Genomic DNA, 25,981 nt, shown 5'->3' with positions numbered 1-25,981 from the left:
TGTGACAGAGAAGGGAGTATACGGTAAATCACAAATTAAATTTCTGTGTTGGCACTGTGCGATAAATAAGCGGGTCTTTGTTGTAGTTTGGGCACTCGGTCTCTAAAAGGTTTGCCATCACTGGCCTAAGCTATGCCGATTTTAAAAATGCCTTTATCAGTATTCTGAATCATTAGCCATGTTTGCAGCCTGTGTCTTCTCATACATTGGCAGGGAGGGGGTGATGAATGACACAGGCTGCTGTCGCTACCATCTCCGCTGGGGTCTTGCCACACGCTCCTGGCAGTGAGCAAGGTAATGTGAATTAAACCTATATAAAGTACTGAAATGATTTAGAATGCTGACAAAGGCATTTTTAAAATCAGCATAGCATAGGCTATTGAAATATTCACATAAATGTTTCTTCTCTTTCAGATTCACCTTCATCAGCACTGAATGGGAAATGCCATGACATTCATGAGGAGTGGTATGGCCAGGGGAAGTATCTTGGATGGCATTCGGCCATGATTAATATCTCCACATACCTGTCTCCGGGTATTAAATTGTATTTGCTCTATTGTTGTACTGATCTGAATAAGAAGACACACACTTCTCTAGAGAAATTGTCCTAGAGCAGTGGTGGCGAACCTATGGCACGGGGTGCCAGAGGCGACACTCAGAACCCTTTCTGTGGGCACCTGGGCCATCGCCCCAGCACACCAGACAGGACTCAAAGAATCTTCCTGCAGTTCCAAGCAACTTAAAAGATGCTGCTTTCAGTCATATTTTGACACTTACTTGGGACTGTAGGAAGAGGGAGAATTAGACAGGGTCGAATTATTTTTGGAGGACCTCATGCTGGCCCCACAATTCTGTGTACTTTCTTCTGTGTTGCTGTCCTCAGGAGCAATAAGGTACTGCTTTAATTTTTGGTTGGCACCTCGCGATAAATAAGCAGGGTTTTGGGTTGCAGTTTGGGCACTCGGCCTATGAAAGGTTCGCCATCACTGCTCTAGAGGCAGATCCTTTACTAGAGTATTTAAATACAATACTTGACATGGAAATTAAAAGACTCAGTAGAGGAGAAGAGAGTAACAAACCATATACCTGGTGGCTGGATCCATCAAGCTTTATTTTGGTCCAATAATATTTTATACTTATTTTTAGCACTTGATTCACAGTGTGTACAAAAATCACATTTAATAAGATGTACAAAATTTTATATTTTTATTATGAACAATTAAAAGTTTATGAAATTACATTTGTTTCCTTGCATTGTGCTCATGTTGAAGAAACGCTTTTATGAATTTTATTTTTTCTTTCATTATGTTCCTATACCCCAATTGAATAAGGTACTGAATAAGGTAATACATGCTGTATTTATATCTGTAAGTTATGCGATAGTATGGTTACCCCTATTAAATCTAAGGCCTATGTGTAAGACCAGCTCAGGATGAGTACCACACAAACACATACTCCCATCAGTCACTGAGGATTAGACACTTCTTTCACAAAGTTGTGATATACTGCATTATTATGGTCTCTATATCTTCTGAGATCTTTAGGAGGTTAAAAAAAACCTCTTCGCCCCAGCATGATGATTACTTCCCAAGATACTTATGTGAAGCACTACTAAGAAATCATGGGGGAAATAACAGAAAAAAGGTAAATAGATAAATCTCATGATCAAAGTGGTGTCAGATAAGAGAGGAGGCTGCTCTGCAAGGAAATCAGTATGTCGCACGCTGTAAATAGTTATGGTCATCAGGTGTGATGAACAAAATATATTTTTGCTGATGTGCTTCTTTCAACAAGATTCATTTTGTTTTTACAAAATAAATTAAAGGCCATGTACAGCTTCAGGTAAAACTATTGCATTGCATATTTGGGCTAAAAGCTTTGCTTATGGCCTTTTCTGCAGCTGCCTCTTCTTACATGGAAAGATGGTTTTATCGTGTGCAGAGGACTGTATCTAGCAGCCACTTGACAGCTCAGTGTATACCTCTTTATCTGTGTTCTCCTAAGTAGTTAGAAACTACTAGGAGTGTCTAACCACTTCAAGAGGGATCCACACCAAGGCTACCTGCACAGGAACATGTTGGTCTATTGCAGCCTATGTTGTCATCGGTGGTGGAGCTCCATTCACAATAGAAAGACTGCCCAAGCCGCAAACACAGGCATAGGACCCTGCTCTAGTGCGCGTCCAAAAACAGCATTCTTGTGGATGTGGACAAAGGCAGTTTCACACCATCTAGTCCTTCAGTAAAAATATCTGTGTCTGCTAGTTTAACTATACAGAACGCAAAGCAGCTGAACTGAGCAGAGATGCAGAATTCAGTTCAGCCCCTCAGTGTTTGAACAAGTTAATCTGGAGTAAAAATTTCTTAAGGAGACGAGCTGCCTCTGATGGATTTCTCTGCTTTTTTCTACATGTATAACCTACACTGAATGGGGGGGGGGGGTGGAAGATAAGTAAAGAAAATTGTTACTAAAATAGTTTTTAAAAACCCAGAATACATGCAAAGAAATAATTTAAAAATGTTTCTGAAGGATCTTTAACAATAAACTTTATATCTTCAAGCAGTATTTGGTTTGTACACTTCTGGAAATATGTTGTTTTGTTGCAGTAATGTTTGGAGTCTTGAAATCTCCTGCTCCTGTGAATTGTAAAATGAGATATACTAAGGTTAAACTCTCAGATGGGAACATTTAAAAAGCGGAGATTGTAGACACCCACTGCAGACTTATGGCAGGTGGTTCAGGGCCCTAAAGCCCATTAAAGCTTGTATAGTTCAAAGATGGACAATACAAATATATTATTAAAGCATCAAACTCCACAAAATGATTAGCGAGCCGCGCCATGCAGAGCTCTGACTGTAGAATATTACTAGTTGTAACACAACAATAGCAGTGTATGCACAGAGCTAATCCCCAACTCCACAAATACCTAACATGAGACATTATTCAGACTGCCGGCATGTGTTATATTTTATTGGATTGTATCAGCTGCATGTGTCATATTATGCTCCCACTCTGCCCCCAAAATGACGGCTCTTCTTTATTTTTTGGGTTGCTACGATTACGGAGAAACTAAAACTTATACAGGTTTTAATACATAAAAAATATAAACCACTTGTACAGTATGCAATAAACTCCCACCTTGTATGGAGAGGGCTCAGTCAGTACTAATACGTCACATGTCGGAAAGCGGTCTTAGATCCAGGCATTGTGACTGTGGTAATCTTAGATTAGTTATCCATGACCTCCATCCTTCTAAAATCAACTTTTATGGCTTTGGGAGCCGTTACCAGCCCCTTTATGTTGTAGCTTTACAGGCTGTTACACACTCTGCTCTTCAGCACACAGTGGGAGGAGGAATGTTCTTCTTACACATTGTAAAAGCTTGTGAATCTGCACCATGGGGGCAAATGGGAACAGTCCAGGGAGCACTTCTGGCTCAATAGCATAATTTTAAAAGATTATCAGTCACTGAGCCTGGATCTATCAGCAAGTGTCCCTGGTAGGTTTCCTTTAAATATACAAGCCAATACTAGTAATTGCCTGCAATAGGAAAGCCAACTGGAAACTGAACATCACATGATAGTGCCAAGGATGAGTAGCAGTGAGCAGGCCATCAATGGTCTTGTAAATGGTAAATTTGCCATTTTGTTTTGGGTATGACACTTATTAGTTAAAATGCACTTGAGATTTTGTTGCAGATATTTAACTAAGTGACATTTTATTGGGTGTGCCTCCGATTTTTAATGTGCCTATTGTTTTAGATTTACAAAGTATACAGGACCATTTAGAAAACATTTGATAAACAGTTGTAATTAAACTGTAATCCTTATTAATTTGTCCTTAAACTATACTTTCTTTGCTGTAATTGTGTACAGCTCATTAGCCCCCATTCCCCCGCTGGCTATTTATGTAGTTTATAAATATGTAAAGTGCCATATACGGCCTCATGCCAATTTCGTTAAACAGTTTTGTGTATCAATCAATGATTTTTGGGTTTAGTATGGTAGGTAGATGAACAATACCTGCTGGGTGCACTGTTGCTCCAGTTGAGAAACTCTGGCAAGTAAAGTTTCCTGTTTTTCCTTTAACTTGTGGATCTTTTCTTCTGCTCTGCTCTTTACAGACAAAATGACACCTTAAAAAAAAAAAAAAAAAGTTATTTATACCAGGCTGTATTATAATAACTGGCCAAAAACACTTAAAGAAAAAAAAAACTGGCATGGCAGTGGTGAAACCCTAGTCCACAACATCAAATATCCAAGCAGAATGTATATAAACGATTGTATATACTGGTATACATAGAGCAAACAAATGAAAAGATTTTTACCATTTACAATTCTCGCCACTCTCCAAAGTCTGAGTAAGATTAACAGCCCCACTGCACTGAATATATCTTCCCGAGTGACATAGACCACATCGATGATGAAGGATATTATAACAATAATGGCATCAAACACTTCAAACTTGTGGTGAAAGAATTCTAGCCGGAAGGCATATAGTTTGCCAACAATTTCCAGTAGAAAGAAGGACAATACAGCAATACTCAAATAATGGAATATCTAAACAAAATACAAAAACAAATATTAACAAAAATGATCAAGCAGTTTAGAAATACATATTGATATTTGTTTTACTACCTTTAATTATACCCCCAGCAGCAATCAGAGACGGAATTGCAGCATTAAAGGGGTTTTCTCATCTGGGCATTAGCATGCAGTTTCATTAATCTGCCATATATAAACATTACTTCAATTTGATGTTATGAAAAAAAAAATTACCTGTGTGAAGATAATTTCTCATAAATGTAGTCATATGGTCCCTTAGAAACAAAAAACTTACTCCTTGGATACGACCACCTCTGCTGGAGGGATTGCACAAAGAAACAAAGGGTGTTCGTACATGTAATGTCCGGGAGTTACTGCAGGTCCGACTGACATCCTGTGGTATTGAGCACCGAATCCAGGAGGTCAGGCAGGACTCAATACAGCAGGTCTGGCCACTGCTGCCAGAGTGTGAGGTGGTCGTAAACGAGGAAGCCATCTTGTTTCTAAGGGACAACATCACTACATTTATGAGAAATTATCTTAACACAGGAACTTTTTTTTTTTTTTAATAACATCCAATTGAAGAAATGTTTACATATAGCAAATAAATTAAATGTGAATTGCCCAGATGGGAATACCCCTTTAACCGTATCTGAAACAAACAGATTCTAACGCAGCCGGTGGATCACATACACAATGTAATGTGTTATAACGTGACTCGTTATGCCCATTGATTTGTCATTTTTTTGCCACAAAACCTTGACCTCAGTGTTCTTAATACAGTTTAGTTGAATCCTGATGCGTTGTATCAATAACGTTATACCAAAAACTGTTGATGGTCACCAGATTTTACCCCAGTAAACTACAAGCCCCCTCAGGTATGGTATGAAAAGTCCTTTCTGGAGTTTCCTCTTTTATAAAGGTAAATTTCTGCCACTAAATTATAAAAAAAAAAAATAATAGCTGGCGACTGTACTAGACCAAATAGGTTACAGATACATGATGCCTAGCTGGACAGCATAGCGCCAGTTTCACCGTTTGGAGCACGAACTAATGAGACATCAGTAATATGGACATATAGTAAAGGATTTTCCCCCAGATGCCATCATTTTAACGGTGCACTGGCCTGTTACCATTTGTCAATGAAGATATGTTTGCTCAGCATTTGCAGTTACAAGGGTAGTCCAAGTATCTTCAAAGTGTGGAATATGGATTCCTCTTACCTCTGGTACAATGTCATCAACTTTATCATGTAATAGCTCCAAGTCCAAAAGTACTTCAATAAGGACAAATAGGGCATCCAGAATAACTAGACACACAATAACAATCTGTAAAGACAAAAGTGAAGGGTGATGCCATTTCATGACATTGTAAAAACAAATACAATAATTCTCTAGTGACTTATGTTACATAATCTGAATATCGCTTATAAGAAGCTTTGCATCAGGAAATAAAGTCTTCACATTAGATCTGAGTAAGGATGCCCTATTATATTGAATGGGAATTACCTGAAACTTGTGGCAACCAAACAGCCACTTTAGAGCATCTCTGAAGGAGTATGAAGAGGTAAATGGATGAGGAGTCTTTTGAGGCTCTTCTTCAGGTTGCTGCTTCTCCTCATCATCGACTTTCCACTGCCTTTCATTCTGTTTGTCACCAACAGAAGTAAAATGCTTCAGGTACTTGGACATGGTTGACAGCAGCTAAATGTTCATCCCTCTGAGCAGCAGGACTGAAGTTCTGAAAGGCTCCACTTATCTACAAGATCTGCGAGAGAAGACGTTGCAAATTTACAAAACACACTGACCAGTGGAAAAAGGTGGGGAGGAGGTTATGAACCACAACATTTCCAGCTGACCCATCCCAAAGTGCCAGGATGAATTGTTTGAGGGTTGTGTTTTTCTATTGAAAGGCTTCCAAAATGTATGTACTTCTACTACTTTTTTTTTCTGCGCAGAGTTGCACGCAGCCATGTACATGACGTCCATGCCTATGGTCTGACACTGGTACACGTGCACCAGCACTTATGCCTCTGTACACACTGTACCTGCTCTTCTAAACAATATTTTTCTGTATTTAAGTAAAATGACATGTCCCACCTTACACAGCCATACAAACTTTATTCTATTAAATGTTTATATAATTATGAAAATGTGTTATCACTGTCGATGCAACCCCTGGGACCACAAAGCAAGTCCCCATGTAAACATCATTTAAATCATGTACATACAGTACAACATTACTGCTCCATTACCTTCTATAACAATAAGAGAGAAGGCAGAGAAAAGTGCCATTCAAGTAGTCATCTAGCCATTTACACTGGGGACTCTTCTCTCCTGATCACTGGGAATCGCAGTGGTCAGAGCTGCAGAGATCTGATACAATGGTGCTCATGAACACTACAGAAAGCGTACAATGCTATTTTCATATTAATATAACCCATCACCCATAACTAGCATGTGGTTTGTGAAGTCATAGTTTATACGGTAATCTGTAGATAATGACATTGTTCCGCATTGATGACTATTGAGTCAGTTCCTGTTTTTTCCCCTTTTCAACACATTGTGCATTACATAATAAAACACTGTGGTTTTAATTGTCACATTCCTTTATTCCTTGTAAAACTACAATTTCTCTAGATTGATAAGGTCGAAGCACGGCCGATAGACAAACACTGGCAGGCACAAGCAATATGCAGACATGGTAAAGGACAGAAAATTACTATATTTATCCATTTTAAAATTACAAAATCATTTGCGGCTCAGACAGTCTTTCTGCAGTCACTGACGTGCAAGAAAACCTGTATGCAGGTAGCTGAAGGTTTATTAGAAAGAAATGAGATGCAGAGCTAGTATTCTTCAGGGTTTCCTCAGTACCTCTGTCCAGATTTTTCTCACTCTAGAGCAGGGGTCTCAAACTCAATTTACCTGGGGGCCGCTGGAGGTAGATTCTGGGTAAGGCTGGGCCGCATCAAGTTTTCCACACAAAATGCGCTTACAAAATATCATTATTCAGATTCAAATGTCATGGCGTCTCCCAGCGCAAGGAAAGCCCCATGCTGGGAGACGTGTTCTCTCTATGAACGCGTCCTGTGCACCGAGGGGTCCCAAGCTCCTACCGCACTGAGCCCAGGACACTCCATCCCCCCCTCCCCCCCGGTACTTGCCTCCCATCGAAGAAGATGAAGTCGCCGCTCTGACCTGCACCAAGTGCGTTCAGAGCGGCGACTTCATCTTCTTCAAGTACCAGAGGGAAGGGGATTAACCGGTTACGGGCCCTTTCCTGTTTTTTCATGTCCATTTTTCACTCCCCACCTTCAAAAATCTATAACTTTTTTATTTTTACACGTAAAGAGCTGTGTGACGGCTTGTTTTCTGCGTAACAAGTTGCACTTCATAGTGATGGTATTTAATATTCCATGCCATGTACTTGGAAGCGGGAAAAAAATTCCAAATGCAATGAAAATGATGAAAAAAACGCATTTGCGCCATTTTCTTGTGGGCTTGAATATTACGTCTTTCACTGAGCGCCCCAAATGACATGTCTACTTTATTCTTTGGGTCGGTACGATTAAGGGGATACCTAATTTGTTATAGGTTTATAATGTTTTTTACAAAAATTAAAACCTCCTGTACAAAAATTATTTTTTTGATTTTGCCAACTTCTGGCGCTAATAACTTTTTCATACTTTGGTGTACGGAGCTGTGGGTGGTGTCATTTTTTGCGAAATTTGATAATATTTTCAATGATATCATTTTTAGGACTGTACGACCTTTTGATCACTTTTTATAGATTTTTTATATTTTTCAAAATGGCAAAAAAGTGCCATTTTCGACTTTGGGCGCTATTTTCCGTTACGGGGTTAAACGCATTGAAAAAACGTTATCATATTTTGATAGATCGGGCATTTTCGGACGCGTCGATACCTGATGTGTTTATGATTTTTACTGTTTATTTATATTTATGTCAGTTCTAGGGAAAGGGGGGTGATTTGAAATTTTAGGTTTTTTTATTATCATTTTTTTTTTTTAACTTTTTTGTATTTTTATTTATACTATTTTTCAGACTCCCTAGGGTACTTTAACCCTAGGTTGTCTGATCGATCCTATCATATACTGCCATACTACAGTATGGCAATATATGGGGATTTTCCTCCTCATTCATTACAATGTGCTATCAGCACATTGTAATGAAGGGGTTAAAACGAAATAGCCTCGGGTCTTCGGAAGACCCGAGGCTACCATGGAGACGGATCGCCGCCCCCCGATGACGTCACGGGGAGCGGCGATCCCAGGTAAGATGGCGGCGCCCATGCGCCGCTATCTTTTTGAGGCTGCCGACAGCTTTGCCGGCAGCCCACGCTGCAATATGCAGCAAAGACTTACCGGCTATGGAGAGGGCTCGGCCCGTGAGCCCTCTCCATGCAGCGCGACCTGCCCTCTCCATGCAGGTGGGGGCCGCAAAATATTGTCCCGCGGGCCGCAGTTGGCCCGCGGGCCGCGAGTTTGAGACCCCTGCTCTAGAGAGATGTGGAAATATGAGAGTGGCCAAACTGTGGCCATCCAGCTCTAGGGCCATAGATAGTAGCCCACAATGCAAACAGTTGCTGAGCAGATAAGAATTCTATAACGTTATTTATAGCAACAAGAACATTGGAGCTGAATAATTAAAGAATGCCATGTAGGGCGCCAGTCATAATGATGTGCTGTATTGCCATGAGAAGGAAACAAATGTATTAAGAGGTTTATGCATTTTAATAATTTTGATTAATCTCTGAATGTCCCCAAAGTGAAAACAGGAATCTAGATTTCAACAATACTGCCCATATTTGTTTACAGCCCCCACTGGATTAGGAATATTTTTTTTTTTTTGTGATGGAACGCATGCAGGCTCAGACTGGCACACAGGTGAATCCAACGGTGGGCCCCCAGACCCTACATAAGTAGTGCTGGACAAGGTGCCCGCTCTATAATTTATACATATATTTATTTAGCAAAGAGCATCTCAACTATCCTATGTATTTAAGGTGTAATACTGGCATTTACCAGTGTGCCCCAACGTCTTTTAACTCTGGTCCCATCGCTGACTCCACCTCTGAGGTCCATGTAGTCTGGACTTCAACTCTGTTTCTGTAGAGGGCACAGATAGAGCCGAATAACCGGATGGGGCAATAACCAGATGACGCTCTGCATCACTGTTCGCTCTGCGGCTGCTGGCATCGCAGCCTCAACAGGAGATGATGCCATCACCTGCCAGCATCACAGCACTGAAGAAGATGAGGGCTGCTGGGGAGTTTTTTTTTATTAATTTGAAACAAGGATAGGAGGACAAGTGGGGGGGGGGGGCTACAATATGAGGAGGAGGGGCATGGATTTCTTATAATAGGTCCTACCTAATGCTCGATTACTGGAGACTGAATTACATTTTTGGTGCATCTGGAGAATCTCCTGCTTAAACGCAGACGTGTTTGGACTTGAATGCTTGCGCTGTTTTAGTAGCAACAAAGCACGTTACTACTTACAGAACACAAGCATTTAGGTCTAAACACGTCTGCGTTCAGGGAGGAGATTCTCCAGATGCACCTAAAATGCATTTCAAAACACAATTGCACCTTGCGCACAAGGTCTTAGGCTGCGTTCACATTATATGTTTGCATTGTGTTTTAAAACACACTCTAGAAAGAGTTAATGAGATACTTCTCAGGAACCTTTATATCTTAAATCGGCAGTCGCGTGATTTGTTCTCCATCTCTGTTGGTTTTCGTCCTGTTCCAGCACCTCCAGCACATCATTTGTCTGGCTTACCTGTGCATAACAACTAGGTAAAGATAGCGGCACATGCCAATATCCTCAAGTTTTTCTTGTTATTTCTAGCCATGGCATTTTATTCCTTAAGCTTAGGCCTCCTGTACCCTGTGCAGACTATGAAAAGGCCCATATCTTGGCCTGATACCTTAGACCAGTGGTGGCAAACCTATGGCACGGTTGCCAGAGGTGGCACTTGGAGCCCTCTCTGTTGGCACCCAGGTCTTCACCCCAACATGAAGTACAAAACAAGACTTATGTCCTCCTCCTGCAGTCCCATGCCACACAGGTCAGTGCTTTTAAAGCAACACATCCTTAGATACCTGGGACTACAGGAGGAGAGAGCAGGAGGGATTATATTATCACTGGAGCTCCTGCTCTAGCCCATACAATTCTTCCTATTCGTGGAACCCTGGAGGGTGACTACAATAATAATCTGTATTTCTCTCCATACATTCTACTGTATTGGAGTCCTTAGGATGCCAATACAATTGAAAGTTGTGACAAAGTTAAGTTATTGCTTAAATTGCCATATTGGCACTTTGCAATAAATAAGTTGTTTTTTTGTTGTAGTTTGGGCACTCACTCAAAAAAAGTGGAGTCCTCATGTTGATTACACTGCCTTAATGATTACAGTGCTGGCACTGACGTCCAGCTGGCAGATAGAAATTCCTTGTGTAATATTTTGGCATAATGCAAGGATATCCCTCTGTGTGCAGGAGGCCTTGTACAGAGTAAGGCTACATTCACACGATGTATGCCCACCGTACCGTAGTACGGCGGGCATACATCGGCACTGCAGAGAGGAGCAGGGGATGAGCGCTGCTCACCCCCGCCCCTCTCCATAGCAAGATACAGCACACGGCGCTGTATCACGGAAAAAGATGGAAAAGATAGGACATGTCCTGTCTTTTCCCGGGCTACGGAGCGGTACGGTGCCGCTCCCGTACAGGGCCATGAGTCCATAGAAGTGTATGGGGGCGTATATACGGCCGACGTAAGTACGGCCGATATACGTACCCCATATACTTCTATGGACTCACGGCCCTGTACGGGAGGGGTCCCCCATACATGTGTGTGAATGTAGCCTAAGAGTAATGCAGCTCTATACCCCATAATAGTATAGAGCTGCAATGTTAAGCATGTATGGAGGGGGCTTACACCCTCTACATACACAACAGGTGGAACAACGCTCGTGTTCAGGTAGCCTTAGAGTTAAACATCTAAAGTTGACTTAAAAATAGTTTAACATTAAAAGAACTGTAAAACATGTTAATTGCACTTTATATTCCAAACCAATATAATAAAGTAGTTTGCAGTGTTGTGGACACGAGGCTCATGTGTACACTGTACATACAGTTATGTCGCAAAAGACATGGTCTCAATTATCTTGTTTAAACGGTTTAACCTAATAATGGCCAAGCATCAGGAATGTAAGTACACGGCTGGATTAAAGCCGCCTCCACCATGCATTGCTGTATGTTACAGAAAACTGAAGACACTCAAAAGGTGTATACAGCCTCATTATTCATCATTATTTTAGGGCAAATAAAATAAACGGGTTTAATACACATATGGAAAAAATTTTCCTTGACACCACACATCTTCTCTTTAGAACCCATTCCCAATGTTGGTATAAAATACTGTGTGTAAACATACTCTGACCATTTCCATCTGTTCTTCTGAATCTTATGTAACTCTGAGTAGTGAATAGGGGGATACAACAATTCTGATGTATATATAGAACCAAGCAGGTCAGCTATGCCAGCGACTTTGGTGCCCTAGTCACAGTAAAAAAAAAAAATAAAAAAAAAAATATATATATATACAACCGATTTGAAAAATATTTACACCACGGCACGTGTTAAAAAAATATATTTAATAAATTATATTACATAATATACATTTTTTTTTAACTATAAAATTATAACTTGCTGCCTTCAGGATTTTTCTCATTTGTAATTTTTAACTAGATCCTCCAATACAAGTGAAAATAACATTTTGAAGAGAGTTTGGTTTTATGAATTCAAGGAGGCGGAGAGTTTAACACAGAAGTCAAGCTCTCCTTGCCTTAGATGGTCCTGCATCCAGGGACATAATTGATTAGATCTCCTGAAGTCCGGCACACAATGTAAATCACATGGAAGGAGGTGGGGAGAGCTTGACTTCTGTGTTAAACACTCCCTGACTTAATACATCCAACTTTAACGTGATTTTCAGAATGATGCCACCAAACCAGGCCGTGAAAGAAACATCATCTATAAGCTGTTCAGCTGCTTGACAACATACTGGTTGTTGTTTATTAGCCCCATTTCTGATGACTAGTTCCCTTTAAGTGCCCAATGATGTAACAGAACTCTCCATACTGCAGAATATACAGCAGGGTAATGTAAGCAGCATTTAATGTGAGGTTTAAATTACTCACATCAGGTGAGCTGCATATAAGTTTACAAACTGATTTTTGTAACATTGCAGCCACGGAAAGGAACCAGTTAGGGATAAGGGCAATGCTTTTCAATCAGTTTTTAAATGAAGTCTTTATTTTGGGTGAGTTAATTTGCATGACAGGTGCTCTTTAACCTTTGAAAGCTCGAGGGACACGGTGGGACATTCATCTGGCACCACAGTATAAGGGGACAGGAACGACCAACGATCACGAGAAAGCGGATGAGGAATTGATTATAGACCTGGGTAGGAATTTCCCACTGCTGAAGAAGGAATAAGGCCACATCCCCTTTTTTTTTTTAATTCAGGTTCCTTGCATCATACGAAATGTTATTATTCTGTCCCAAACAATTTGATAAATCTCCCTCATTGTCTTGAATTTTGCGCTTATTCACTTTTAGTAATTACTATAGTTTTAGTTAAGCATACATGTTTTACATTGATATGTTTTTTTATGTAATCCTTCCTGCAAATTTTTTTTTTCTAGACCTATATAAACTGTAATAGAGATTGTTAAATGATAGCAATGGAGACTGGGGAGAAAGAAGGGCTCAGTCAAGGCAAAGATGGCTGCACCTATCCATCAGCAACAAGAATTAGGGGTCGTAAGTAAATGCAGCGGATGGGAAAGCTAATTAAAATTTTCAATACACAGAATGAGTGGATGTTAGGTGACCTTCAGATGTGACCAGCTAGCCCCTGAGTCACCATGTATAGAGTAAATGGAGTAGGAGTGGAATGCTGCAATAAAGTAGCAATGTTTACATATAACATATCTACAATTTCACTTAACTGCAGGTCAAACCCTTAGTAAAAGGTTACAAGATTTCTGGTTCAGGTGAAACCTAGCAAAGGCGTGTATATGTGGAGCAAAACCAAAAGGGTTTCTATAAATATGCCATCAACAAGTAAAAATAAATTGTATACTAAACAACCCTTTTATTATTATTTTTTTACAATCTACAAAAGTAGACAGGAAGCAGACTCTCATAAAATAGGGTAGTTATTTTTTAGATAAATAAGTATTATACCGACCCCTGTAAATCTGGCATTCTATGGACCTGGTAGATGCCATATTCACTTTATTGATTCCATAGGGAATTATTTTTGTATATCGCATTCAGTCCTTTACAAGTCACACATATGTTACAGGTTGCAAGCAAGTTACATGTAATTTGGGGTCAGGGAGTCTGTTCCAGTACTCCAGTCCATATGGTGCTGGTCATTGTGGGATACGCTGTGCATCTTAGTGCTTAGATAACACCCTGTGCATCATTAAGTGGCCCCGGGTTCCAGCGCCATTTTGGGCCACGTGACTCAGGTATGGCCTCAATGTGCCTCCAGCCTCTTCTGGATGTCGGCTCTATGTCCAGAGTGACTACCGAATGGTATGATGGAGAGTGTGGACAACGACCAGCAAGATATGTTTTACTGATGCTCTATCCATCAGAGGTAACAGAGGGCATCAATAAAAGTATTTTTTTTTTTTAAGAATGGTGGCTCTAATCTCTGGGATAGAGGTATATGCTAAACAGGTATAAAGACATCTATGTACTGTGTGTGGTTTGTGTGGGTGTGGAGGGGGGGGGGGTTGCTGGTGTACACAGGTGACCTGTAATAGTGTCCAGTTTGTGTTATTCTTAGGCGTTGTACCATTATTCCAAAAATTCACTTTCATTCCTACTTTAGCTTCCCTGAGAAAGTCAAGTAGTCGGTGTGCTCAACCACAATCAGATAAATAGCACAAAACACTATATATTTTTCTTTTCAACCACATCACTCATTCAAGTATTTGAAGGAAATTTACCCCCAGGATGAAGGATTGTAAACCAGGCACACTTATGTACTGGTATGTGCCCCCTATGGCAGGCTCTGCTCATCTTTTAGCTTCCTATACTCGTTTCTGCAAAAATTGGCTTTATGAATTACGTCTGAGGGGCTACATCCTTCAATCCTTCATCCTGGTGATAGATTTCCTTTAAGCTTTCATTTTCAGCATAAGAAGAAGTGCATAAACAGAGCAAGACTGACAAACCTTTCCTTACCATGTTCTAAGGTTATTGATTGCCTGTACCGAATACCAGTACCCACACAAAGCGTGAAGTTTCGGGGAACTTTTGCTGAAAAAACTATTATAAAATTATGATAATTAGGCTCTGTCCCTCCTGTGGCTGTCCCGACACTCTCCTCTCGCCCTAATTATGCACTGCTCCAGCCTTGTCCTGCCCAGCATAAGCCGAGAATGCGTCATCACTGTGTTGTCCCCGAAAGGCAGAAGTAATGAACCACTGCACCATCTCCCAGATGCTGTGTACGAGCCATCCAGCTTAGGTTGATTAGTCCTGTCTGGATAGTTCAGGAGGCTCTGTGTAATGCGTTTATGTAGGCAGCCTGCAACCCAGCTTTCCCAGGGTCCCGAATTTTATGATTGTTTTTTGAGCAAACCCACTCGGTTCAGGGATTAAACAAGATATGTTTCTGCATCAGTGTAGCTACAGCATTCTCAAGGTATGTTTGGCTCAAAATGCATAAAAACAAATGGTAGATATCCTTTGTATGTAGCATAAATTTCAATTGCACCATTTAGTTTATATTTTTAGGAAACAGGGCTGAACTTAGCAGTCCATGTCCAATAGAGTCTAAATATATTAGAACCATGTAGTATACACTTATCTTACCCAAGAGCTGCCCTCTACTACACAACATATTTCATCACAGTGCGGCTGCCAGGTTACTTCACTAGTAATGTTGCCCAAATTAAATTGGGAAGTTAAAACGCCCTTTCCACATTAGTGGTGATACTTTTTGCAGGCGGTTAGTGTTGTAACTTGGTCATGTTCTTAATCTCATTGCCCACATACAAAAAATTATATACAGACACATACTTCATATAACATTTGTATTGTTTATAAGCTCCTTCCACCCACATTTCCTACAAATTTTGGGGCAGAAAACCAGTCAGCTAATGAAGTAAATCTAATTTGAGGGACAGTCCAGTCTTTATGGTTTCTGGATGTCATCACATGGCTCAGGGCTGCATTATTCATGACCTCAGTGTTATATAAAGGGTTATAGTGCATGTGCATCTTGTGTGTTCATAACCAGTACCTGCCCACTTTCAGGACATGTGTAGACAAACCGGTAAGCCATGGGAGTGGCAGAAATGAAGGGTTTCACACACATATAGAAAACTAAATTCTGTCATTAAGAAACTTTAGAATTAAACACAGAAAATACAGATTATATATCACAAACACACATCTAAATACTATATAGCATGGGCATTGGGAGGTAGATTGCTCTTATCTAGTAAGCTTTTTAAAAAAATTCTACACAAGAAGTTGGTCTACTCATGAAGGCCATAACCTTTTTAAATCATCATCATAGCCGTGAAGGCATTTGGGATACACTTTTTTGTGAGATGATTAGGGACAAAAAGTTAATTTCTGATGTTTCTTATTTAAAGTGGTCACCATGCTGTATAAAGAACATTAGAACAAAAAAAAAAAAATAATAATTATATATACACACCACGCCACATTTCACATTTGGGCTTTTTTTTTTCAGTGTACAGGTGGTCCCCTAATTAAAGGGGTATTCCCACGAAGACAAGTTTCTTATACAGTATGTACTCAGAGAATGTGTTATTTTATTATCCTAATTCACTGTTATTAACAAAAATGCAGCATTTCACAGATATAAGTCCAACCTGTCTATCAGTCTTGCTGTACACAATTTCAGTTGCCCCTAGATACGACCCCGTAACTTCTGACTTAGGGTCGGGCCGCCATCTTGCATGAGATTTCTGTCTGTGAGCTCCGTGCAGGGGGCATGGCTACTGACACTCACTGATTCACATCCTGGCTGCACATGGTGAGCAGACAGAGAGGCTGCAAACTACAAGGAAATAAGTGATCCAGGGGAAGGGGGAGACAGGCACATATCTGAGATGAAGCACAGCTCACGGTGTAAATGTCTACACCCTTTGTCTGTCAGCCTCTGTGTAATCTCATGCATCTCTGATCGGTCTCATCTCTCTATGCGTCAGTACAATGTCAGAAGCCAGATGAAAGTGTATATACACCTGTTCCCTGATAATCTAGAGACACATTGTCACCCCACAAAACTAGATGGGTGATAATGTGTCTACTTAGAGAGGCCCCACCCGCACCCTGGGATTTTGCATTGAGCAGCCGAGGGAGAGATAGAAGCTAAAACAGCAATAAAACTAAGTAAATTTGTAAAGGGTTGAAATGATCTTTATTGTGTTAACCTCACTAGGGGATAGAAATGTGAGAATTTTCTTTTGTGGGAAAACCCCTTTAAAACCTAAATAACATTGATGGTTATATTATATAGAATTGTTTCCCCTAAATCCCTTCCTCATCCAATCCCTTCCCTTTCTTGGTTGAACTTGATGGGCAAGTGTCTTTTTTCAACCATATAAACTATGAAACACCCGACTTCTAGACGACCCCTAGTTATTGACGGACCTCTCTACCCACTTTGACCTCTGGTGTAGCTCTCTGGGTGCTTTTCTATAGTACCAGACTGCAATGATCAGGTGTAAGGTGTCTGTAATGAAGCTTTATTGATAATCCTTGTTCCTATTACAGCAAAATAAATTTTGTCTGGAGTTACAATTATAAAATATACAGTTCCATCTTACGTACAAGTTCAACTTAAAAACCTATTTTTTAGATGCGTCTTAATGTTAATGTCTAATTGTTAGAACGCCATTTTGCACTTATGTCAACCATAACAGAATTTGGAAGAATATTTGTTTTCAGGAGAATTCCGAAAAATCTGAGGTTCTGATGATAAAGCTGAGGGTCCTTTTAAGTGATCTTCAGGAGCACTTAGTGTATATACTTGAGTACAAGCTGAAAAACCCAAACTTTGCTTATACTTGGGTAAAAAAAAACAAAAAACAAAAAAAACGCCTGGCAGTAGCAGGTCCGTGTAAAGTCACAGGCTCTAATGCAACCACAACTGCAATAGTATTAAGTGTACTGGCAGCCGGCACACAATCGGATGTGAGTGGTGGCTGACGTCAGCGCTGTGCGCCACACGGACCTGCTCCTGCCAGACGGATCGCACAGAAGACCTGAAGGGGGCGCCGGAAATGTGAGTTTTCACTTAGTTTTTTATATAAATTGGCAGGGACTGCTGGCTGGCTATATACTAGGGGCAGGCTGTGACCCACCCTTAGCATATATAGGTTTTCCCATTTTTTGTGGTTAAATTAGGCTTATACTCGAGTATATACGGTAAATATTTAGAGGCGGTACAGCTGCCCCAGTCTCATTGTACAGGCTGTCCCTGCGTTACAAGATAGGGTCCTGAGGTTTGTTCTTAAGTTGAATTTGTATGCAAGCCTAAACTGTATATTTTACAATTGTAGATCCAGACAAAAGAAATTTTTGGCCCCAGTGACAATTGGAGTTTAAACATTTTTTGCTGTAATGGGACCAAGGATTATCAATAAAGCTTCATTACAGACACCTTACAGCTGATTATTGCATCCTGGGACTATAGTAAAGCATTCAGAAAGCTTCACCAGAGGTCAGAAGGGTCTGTCTGTAACTCGGGTGTCCTTAAGTAGGGGACCGCCTGTACTCACAAAACATTTCTCCACACATTTATTATAATAGTTGAAGTCTTGGAAACATTTTTGCTCCTCTTTCTCTGCACCCTGTCACTTGATTAAAATGAAAATATCATAACAGATTCAAACTTTACTAGTCCTAATCAGGAAATCGGATATTACATTTCTTTTCATGGATTTTAGGACATTTATTAGGGTGAGTGAGTGGAGAAGTCGCATTTAAACTTCAGCAACATAAATCTAAATGGGGCTGAATGTGGCAGATATCTTTCTTTATAGCCTCCCGAAGAATAGGAGATATGTCTCTGACTTGTGACAAAGATTACCACACTTGGAGAAAATTCCTTTTGAAGCACAATTTTTCCCTCAATTCTTCCTTGAAACTGATGTCGGATACAGAGTTACCAACTTTACTATACACACATTGGAGATTACAATACGAGTATGGAGACAAGCCGCCATCTTTGTGGTCTGGATAGCCAGCTATTCTCATTTCTATCTTTTTTAGGAAGGAACCAATCTGTTGCTAGAATTTGTAGACCAGAAATATGAGGCCCTCACATTAGAAATTCCCAGTGCTGGAGAGGAGTCACTTTGAATATTTACAGGTCAGTTACACCTTAAATAGGCCTACCACAGGCGAATCTGGGTCTGGGTTGCTTTTTTTTTCCTTAAAAGAGATAGCAGCATGGTAATGTCTGTCAGCTCCATTTACAGATTACATAGGCATGCCCTTTTATGGGATACAGTTATTGCGGGACCCCCTAAATGTAGTATTAGCAGATTTTGATGTGAGATATACTTGAGGCAACCCCAAGGTTGGAGAAAAACATTTCTATTAGGATATGGGTCTAACGATCTTTCAATCGAGCACATAGTACAGCTTATATTCAATATACCGTAATATGTCACTGACTATGTTCTTGCCCTAAACAAGGTGAAGTCGGTACATCCAACACCATTTCTGGGATTATAGTTGTATACAAGGGGTCTAGTGGGAATTACAAGATTATATACAAAGTACTTATGGTATTTTCTTTCCCCTAGAGCAGTGATGGCGGAGCTTTTAGTGCCCGAGTGCCCAAACTGCAACCCAAAGCCACCCTTAATTATTGTCAGGTGCCAAGCAAAAGCAGTAACTTATTGCTGCCTGTTCTTCAATAACTTTCGATCATATTGGCCTCCAGAGGACAAGATGGAAAATTTGCATCATTTTAGCTTCTTTCTAGTTTCCCTCTGTACACAGAGAATTGTGGGGCCAGCAGAAGGTCTTCCAAAGATATTTCGGCCCTGTCTACTCATTCTCCTCTTCCTACAGTCCCAAGTAAAAAAGAAAGGATCACTTTAATATATGATTGATCAATAAAAACAGAGTACAATTTCATTTGCCCCAAGACAACCATGACAGCACCCTTTGTTGGCCTACCAGACATTCATAGGGCATTAATCTGCTTTCTGGAGTGAACAATCTGACCCAAACCCTGGGTATAGATCTTGATCTCAGCCATTTGTTACAGACCTTCCCTACTACATTAACCCCTTAATGACCTGGCCCTTCCCCCCCCCCCCATTTCTATTTTTTACTCCCCACCTTCAAAAATCTATTTTTACACATAGAGAGCTCTGTGACAACTTGTTTTGTTAGTAACAAATTGCACTTCATAGTGAGGTTTTTTAATATTCCATGCCGTACAGGGAAGTGAAAGAAAAATTTCCAAATGCAGTGAAAATGGCTAAAAACCGCATTTGGCCCGTTTTCTTGTGGGCTTGGATTTTACGGCTTTCATTGTGCGCCCTAAATGACAGGTCTACTTAATTCTTTGGGTACATGCGATGGAGGGAATAACCAATTTGTATTGATTTTATAATGTTTTCATACATTTACAAAAATAAAATCTACTGTATACATTTTTTTTAAAATTATTTTCCATTCTCTGGCACTAATAACTTTTTTATACTTTGGTGTACGGAGCTGTAGGTGGTGTCATTTTTTGTGACTTAATGACGCTTTTAATGCTACCATTTTTTAGGACTGTGTGACCTTTTGATCACTTTTTATATTTTTCAAAAAGGCAAAAAAGTGCCATTTACAGGGTTAAACGGAACGAAAAGCTTTTACTAAATTTTGATAGATCAGGCATTTTCGGACATGACGATACCTAATGTTTTTTGTAATATAATTTTTACCTTTTTTTTTTATTTTTACTATTTTTCAGACCCCCCTAGGGTACTTTAACCCTAGGTTGTCTGATTGATCCTAGCATACTACAGTATGTTAGTAAATGGGCATTTTCATCCTCATTCATTACGATGTACAAATCACACATTGTAATGAATGGGTTAAAACGAGACAACCTTTAGTCTTCGGAAGACCCGAGGCGGTCATGGCGAACGATGGCCGCTCCTGATGACGCCACATCTTTTTTAAGCAGCTTTGCTGGTGGCGATGGATGGGATAACTTGTACCGGTTAGCAAAGATTACCAACCCGCGAGCCCAATCCATGCACCTGCACGCCATACTATTACAGCGCATGTCGGGACACTTCAGATTTACTGCAACATCTGGAAGGACTGGCACTAGAGGATCCAGATGTATGGGAAGCGTTCAGCGATAAACCCACAATTACCGTATATACCTGTGTATTACACTTCAGATTTACTGCAACATCTGGAAGGACTGGCACTAGAGGATCCAGATGTATGGGAAGCGTTCAGCGATAAACCCACAATTACCGTATATACCTGTGTATAAAAACCTCCCCTCGGCTTATACACGAGTCAATAAAAACAAAAAAAAAAACTTCCATACTCACCCTCCGGAGGCCCGATGGTCCGCATGGCTCCCGATATTCGGCGGCTCCTCTTCTGTCTTCCCTGCAGCTGGTCTTCGGTCTTCTCCGTGTTGTATCAGCCGGCAGACACGCGATCAGCCGGCTGGTGCACAATTTCACCCGACGGTGTCGCCGCTGATGACGCTGATGACGACACCGCCACGTGATATTGTGCACCAGCCGGCTGATCGCGTGGACGCGGCTGATACAACACAGAGAAGACCGGAGACGAAGACCAGCCACGCGGAACGGAGCATCAGGAAGCCGCCTGTAGGCGAGTATGAAAGTTTTTTTTTTTAATGTGCTTGGTGAACGGGGCTGGCAGGCTGTATACTACAAGGGGGCTGGCAGGCTGTATACTACAAGGGGGCTGTGACCAATGCATTTTCCACCCTTGGCTTATACTCGAGTCAATAGGTTTTCCCAGTTTTGGTGGTAAAATTAGGGGCCTTTGCTTATACTCGGGTCGGCTTATACTCGAGTATATACAGTACATATAAAAAGGTTCGCTTGTTGAGAGACAGGCTTGTACATCGCTGCTTTATTCCACACAAAAATACTACCTGGCTTGACCAATGTAATCACTGGCACATTTCGTTGTAGTGGATGTGGCGCATGTCCCTTTATTTGGTCCACCAAAACGTTCATGACCAGTGTGACAGGTGATACTTTTATCAAATATTTGACATGATTTGTGTAAGGAAAAGTTATACATTTTTTTTCAATCTACTTTCTGTATCAATTCTTCAAGGTTTTCTAGATCTCTGCTTGCTGTCCTGCTATAAAAGCTTCTATTTTTACTTCCAGTGGATAGAAATCTGTCCATGTGATGTGATGGAGGTGCACGAGCAGTCACACGGATCCTATTACTCTCTGTGATAATAACGGTTTGTGCACATGTATGTATATCACATCACATGGACAGATTACTATACACTGGAAGTAAATAGAGAATCTTTCTAGATAAGCTGCAGCAAGCGGAGATCTAGAAAGCTATGAGGAATGATACAGAAAGTATATTGGAAAATTGTATAACTTTTTCTTACAAAAACCATATATCGTTGTTGTTGTTTAGATCGGCTGTTGTGGTTGTTGTTTATATCGGCTGTTTGGAGTAAGTCGGCAAGAATATACAGGAATAGTGACAAAGTGAGAGACCATATGGGGGATATCACTATTCAGAGACACCCCCTTGGCAAGAATTGTTATCCAGATACATCAATAGCTCTACTAATGTGATTAGGTTTTCACAGGATAGGATAAGGTATGTTTTGCTGTGTTTTTTAATTAAACAAAGGCTAGTTCAAAATTAACAAATGTATTTTTTTCTCTCATTTTTCTTTCTTTGGGGGGGGGGGGGTTAAAAGTAACAAAGTGAAAAAAAAAAGATTTTTGTAATGTATAATACTGTTTTTATATTAAAATTAAATAAAAATTATTATAATAAATGAATTTCCTAGCGTCGTTTTGATAGATTTATATACACATTAATATCTCCCAATAAATTTTTTTTAAAAAAACTGATGCGCTAAAACATTGCCATAGTCTCCCTGAAATTATTATGGTATTTTTAGTTAATTTTAGAATATTACAAAGTACTATACTATATACTGAATACAGGTGGTCGCACAGGGCTCAATAGCGAATGTATTAGCACCACTGCCAGGATGCAGGTGGTCGTATCCAGGGACAACTATGTAGTTTCTAAGGGGCAACATATCTACATTTATAGGAAATTGTCTTCACAGAGGTACATTTTACACCAGGAGTGTCTCCTATAAGTGCAGTGATGGTGAACCTTTTATAGGCCTAGTACTTAAACTACAACCAAACCCACATACTTATTGAAAAGTGCCAACACAGCAAATATAGCTGTAGCTTTAAGGGGTAGTCACAATTTTTCATGGTTTTCTAGATCTCTGCTTGCTGTCATTCTATAGAAATCTTCTATGTTATTTCCAGTAGACAGAAATCTGATCATGGTGCACGGCTCGTTATATCACAGAGAGTAATCAAAGCCGTGTGTTATAACGAGCCGTGCACCTGTGTGACCATGAACAGATTTCTGTCCACTGGAAATAAACAATTAATCTTTTTATAGAAGCACAGCAAGCAGAGATCTAGAAAACTAAGGAATTGATACAGAAAGTATATTGGAAAATTGTAGTTGGAAGTTTCCAGCATAAATTCTGCTCTAATAGGAACCCGTTTCAATAGGGGGCAGCGATAAAACATGCCCTTCCTCAACAGTAGTGACATCACCATTGAAACTACAGTGAGTGGCAACACTCAGATTACCCCCATTCTGCCAAGGGTTCCACTGGGGAATTTTTGAGCACTCTGTAAAGTAAAAAATTGTCCAAAATTCATCTAAAAAAAATAAAAGTTTATGTGGGTGTTCTCCGTACTACTGTCATGTACACATAACAGTATCTTGTCCACGGAGATAAAAGACACAGCATTGGTCATTATAAACAATGGGGTCCATCACGTGACTATGCAGGGCTTTACTCCTACTTTTCTGCCTCCAGTGCAGGTGTGAACAGAACCGTAGTGCGGTCTAATCTCTATAAAAGACTGACACCATGATCAAAGTGGTCATGCATCCTCTTTCGCTTTGTGCAGCTGTTTTTTCTTCTGCTATTTTTCTTTTAAGATGTATCAGTGGATTTTCCATCCCGATACATACAAAATGGTTAGCTCATTTGTGATTTTGTTGCAAAATCCTACTCCTGGTGGGAGCTGCTATAGTGTTGCACTTATATTATTGAAAAACACAATACAAGCCTAAGGTACATTTGGAGCAGGCAGTACACCACAGCTGGCCATGCAAGATACTGGTCTACTTCTGCCCCAAGCCAAAAATCCAGTGTAAAAGGAAAAGTAAAAAAAAAAAAAATGCCCCAAACTATTTCTATGCAATGAAAAGATTTGTAGCTCTTTCTTGTTGTTTGCTTCTAAATACGAATGTAAAATACGGCAGTGTGGAACAGCAAAAGGTATTCAATACAACTCATGTCAACATCAGCAGCACCGTGCACCTCACACACAGGGCACACTGCTGCCTGTGTTCACACCAATGCGGCTTCTACCCGGGACCCTACATCCCTGCTCGTAAGGGCAGTACAGGGCAGGAAAACCGCACACAGCTCCCTGGCAGGATGAAGCGCAGCTCAGACCAAGGTGTGTATATAACGTTACTACTCACCCGTACAGGAGCGTGCCCACAGCACGTACAACGTCCCGCGTCCAGTGCCCGCTGCCTAGTACCCAGCGCCCAGTGCCCGCTTCCTAGTGCCCAGTGCCCGCTACCCGCACTGTCTCTCTTCTCTCTTCAAACTTTACAGTTCATTTAAATCGGGGTGGATTGATCCCTATCGTTTCCTTCCGCTGCTGTAATGTGACCAAGAGCCCTATCACAGAGAAAAAGTAGTTCCCATCTGAACCTCCCTAAATCCTGAGTCGGCAAAGTCCATTTCCTCACACATCACAATACATGATAGTTGTTTGGCTTCCTGTTGTGTATCACAAAGCCTCACAGGCTCCACATCTCACTGTAGTCTCTCAACACAAGCCTGTACACAGCTGCAGTGTGATATATGTGTACTATTATATACAGCACAGAACATTGCGCTTCAAAATCCCTATTTCAAGTAACTATTTGTTGTTGACTCTATAAACAGTAGATTTTATTTCTTCAGTTTTTTTAGTCCATTGCTCTATATTGCCAATTTCTCTATATTTTGATGCCCCTTGACCCACATGGCCCACCCCTATCTTATTTCACCCCCTATCTACTGACTCCCTCTCCTATGGTTTGATATACTGTCAGCCTGGGGCCATCTGGTGAAACACGAAATTTACTTTTCTTGGTCCTGAGGATACCCCCTTTGTAACTGGACACCAAAGACACAGGCGCTCATTTTAGCTTCAAAAAATCCCACTAAAAAATAACAGGGCATTAGAGGGAATCCAGGTCTCCATAAATCTGGGAATTATGGACATAAATATCTCTTTAATCGACTGAATTTGGTTGTGGCGCCTGCGTGGACCTTTGTTTGCCTCGTGAGTCATCCTCAGGGGAGCTCTGCACATGCACCAATGGCCATTGAAAATTACTGCCAGAGATGCAAAAACAAGCAGAACTAGGGCCTGCTCCATCTTTTGCATCGTGGATGCCCACAGACGAGTGCATGAGCCTGTAGAAGTGAATGAGGACATGTTCTAGGTGTAGAAAACAAATCATCATTTCCCCGTCACGTAGCCTTATGCCGTAAGTTGTGGTCATAACTTACCACCTAAGTTCAAGGCCAGTATGCAATACTGGTGCACAAATGGCCCCATATTAAAGGGGTTGGTCCCATTACTGCAGATTTTTTTGTAATGTGTGTGAGTTCTGCTCTGCTTTCTTGATAAGTAAAGTGAAGTCTCCTGTATTTTACCTCATCAGCCAGAGATACCTGACCATCAAATGACTGCAGATGGAGGGTGATGTGCTCTCTAACTGTCCATGAGCAATCCCGTGCAGGACCTTATGATAGTATTCCTAAATATAAGATGAAAGTCCTGGCAGGGCAATTATTCATGGACAGATAATGACAGGAATCTCCATCTGTGGCCATTTTATGGTCAGAAATGTTTGGCTGCTGAGGTAAAAGATAGGACCTCAATGGTTTACTCGGATTTCCAAATACTGAATCCATATTTCCCTTCGAATGCTACAGGTTTACAGTAGAAGGTTAAACAAA

General features: G+C 40.6%; 2 protein-coding genes across 3 annotated transcripts in view; one reads left to right on the top strand and one right to left on the bottom strand.

The window, feature by feature from the left end:
* TCTN1 (tectonic family member 1) overlaps window positions 1–1,238 on the top strand; it is a 31,377-nt gene extending 30,139 nt beyond the window's left edge. The window contains exons 15-16 of one of the 2 annotated variants that reach the window (XR_011854313.1): window positions 214–294; window positions 415–1,238. The gene's annotated coding sequence lies outside the window, so the exon portion shown is untranslated. The remainder of the gene's footprint in view (window positions 1–213; window positions 295–414) is intronic. The other variant, XM_072143116.1, reaches the window with a different exon arrangement.
* HVCN1 (hydrogen voltage gated channel 1) lies at window positions 1,086–24,619 on the bottom strand. Its single transcript, XM_072143133.1, has 6 exons — window positions 24,442–24,619; window positions 6,053–6,311; window positions 5,768–5,872; window positions 4,328–4,559; window positions 4,023–4,135; window positions 1,086–2,636 (listed from the first exon to the last, which is right to left on the bottom strand). The coding sequence occupies exons 2-6, from the start codon at window positions 6,233–6,235 to the stop codon at window positions 2,556–2,558; spliced, it is 714 nt and encodes a 237-aa protein (XP_071999234.1). The 5' UTR covers window positions 6,236–6,311; window positions 24,442–24,619; the 3' UTR covers window positions 1,086–2,555.
* Window positions 24,620–25,981: the final 1,362 nt, after the last annotated feature.

This window comes from Engystomops pustulosus, chromosome 1 (assembly GCF_040894005.1).
Source record: "Engystomops pustulosus chromosome 1, aEngPut4.maternal, whole genome shotgun sequence".
In the NCBI taxonomy this organism is placed as follows: domain Eukaryota; kingdom Metazoa; phylum Chordata; class Amphibia; order Anura; family Leptodactylidae; genus Engystomops; species Engystomops pustulosus.
This window is presented reverse-complemented; position numbering and strand designations above follow the sequence as displayed.

Excerpts from the sequence above, each read along its gene's own strand:
- HVCN1 (XM_072143133.1), bottom strand. The coding sequence starts at position 6,235 with ATGTCCAAGTACCTGAAGCATTTTACTTCTGTTGGTGACAAACAGAAT. Across the intron at positions 4,560-5,767 it reads TTGATGACATTGTACCAGAG|ATATTCCATTATTTGAGTAT; the intron begins GTAAGAGGAATC and ends TATTTTGTTTAG. Across the intron at positions 4,136-4,327 it reads AGTGGCGAGAATTGTAAATG|GTGTCATTTTGTCTGTAAAG; the intron begins GTAAAAATCTTT and ends TTTTTTTTTAAG.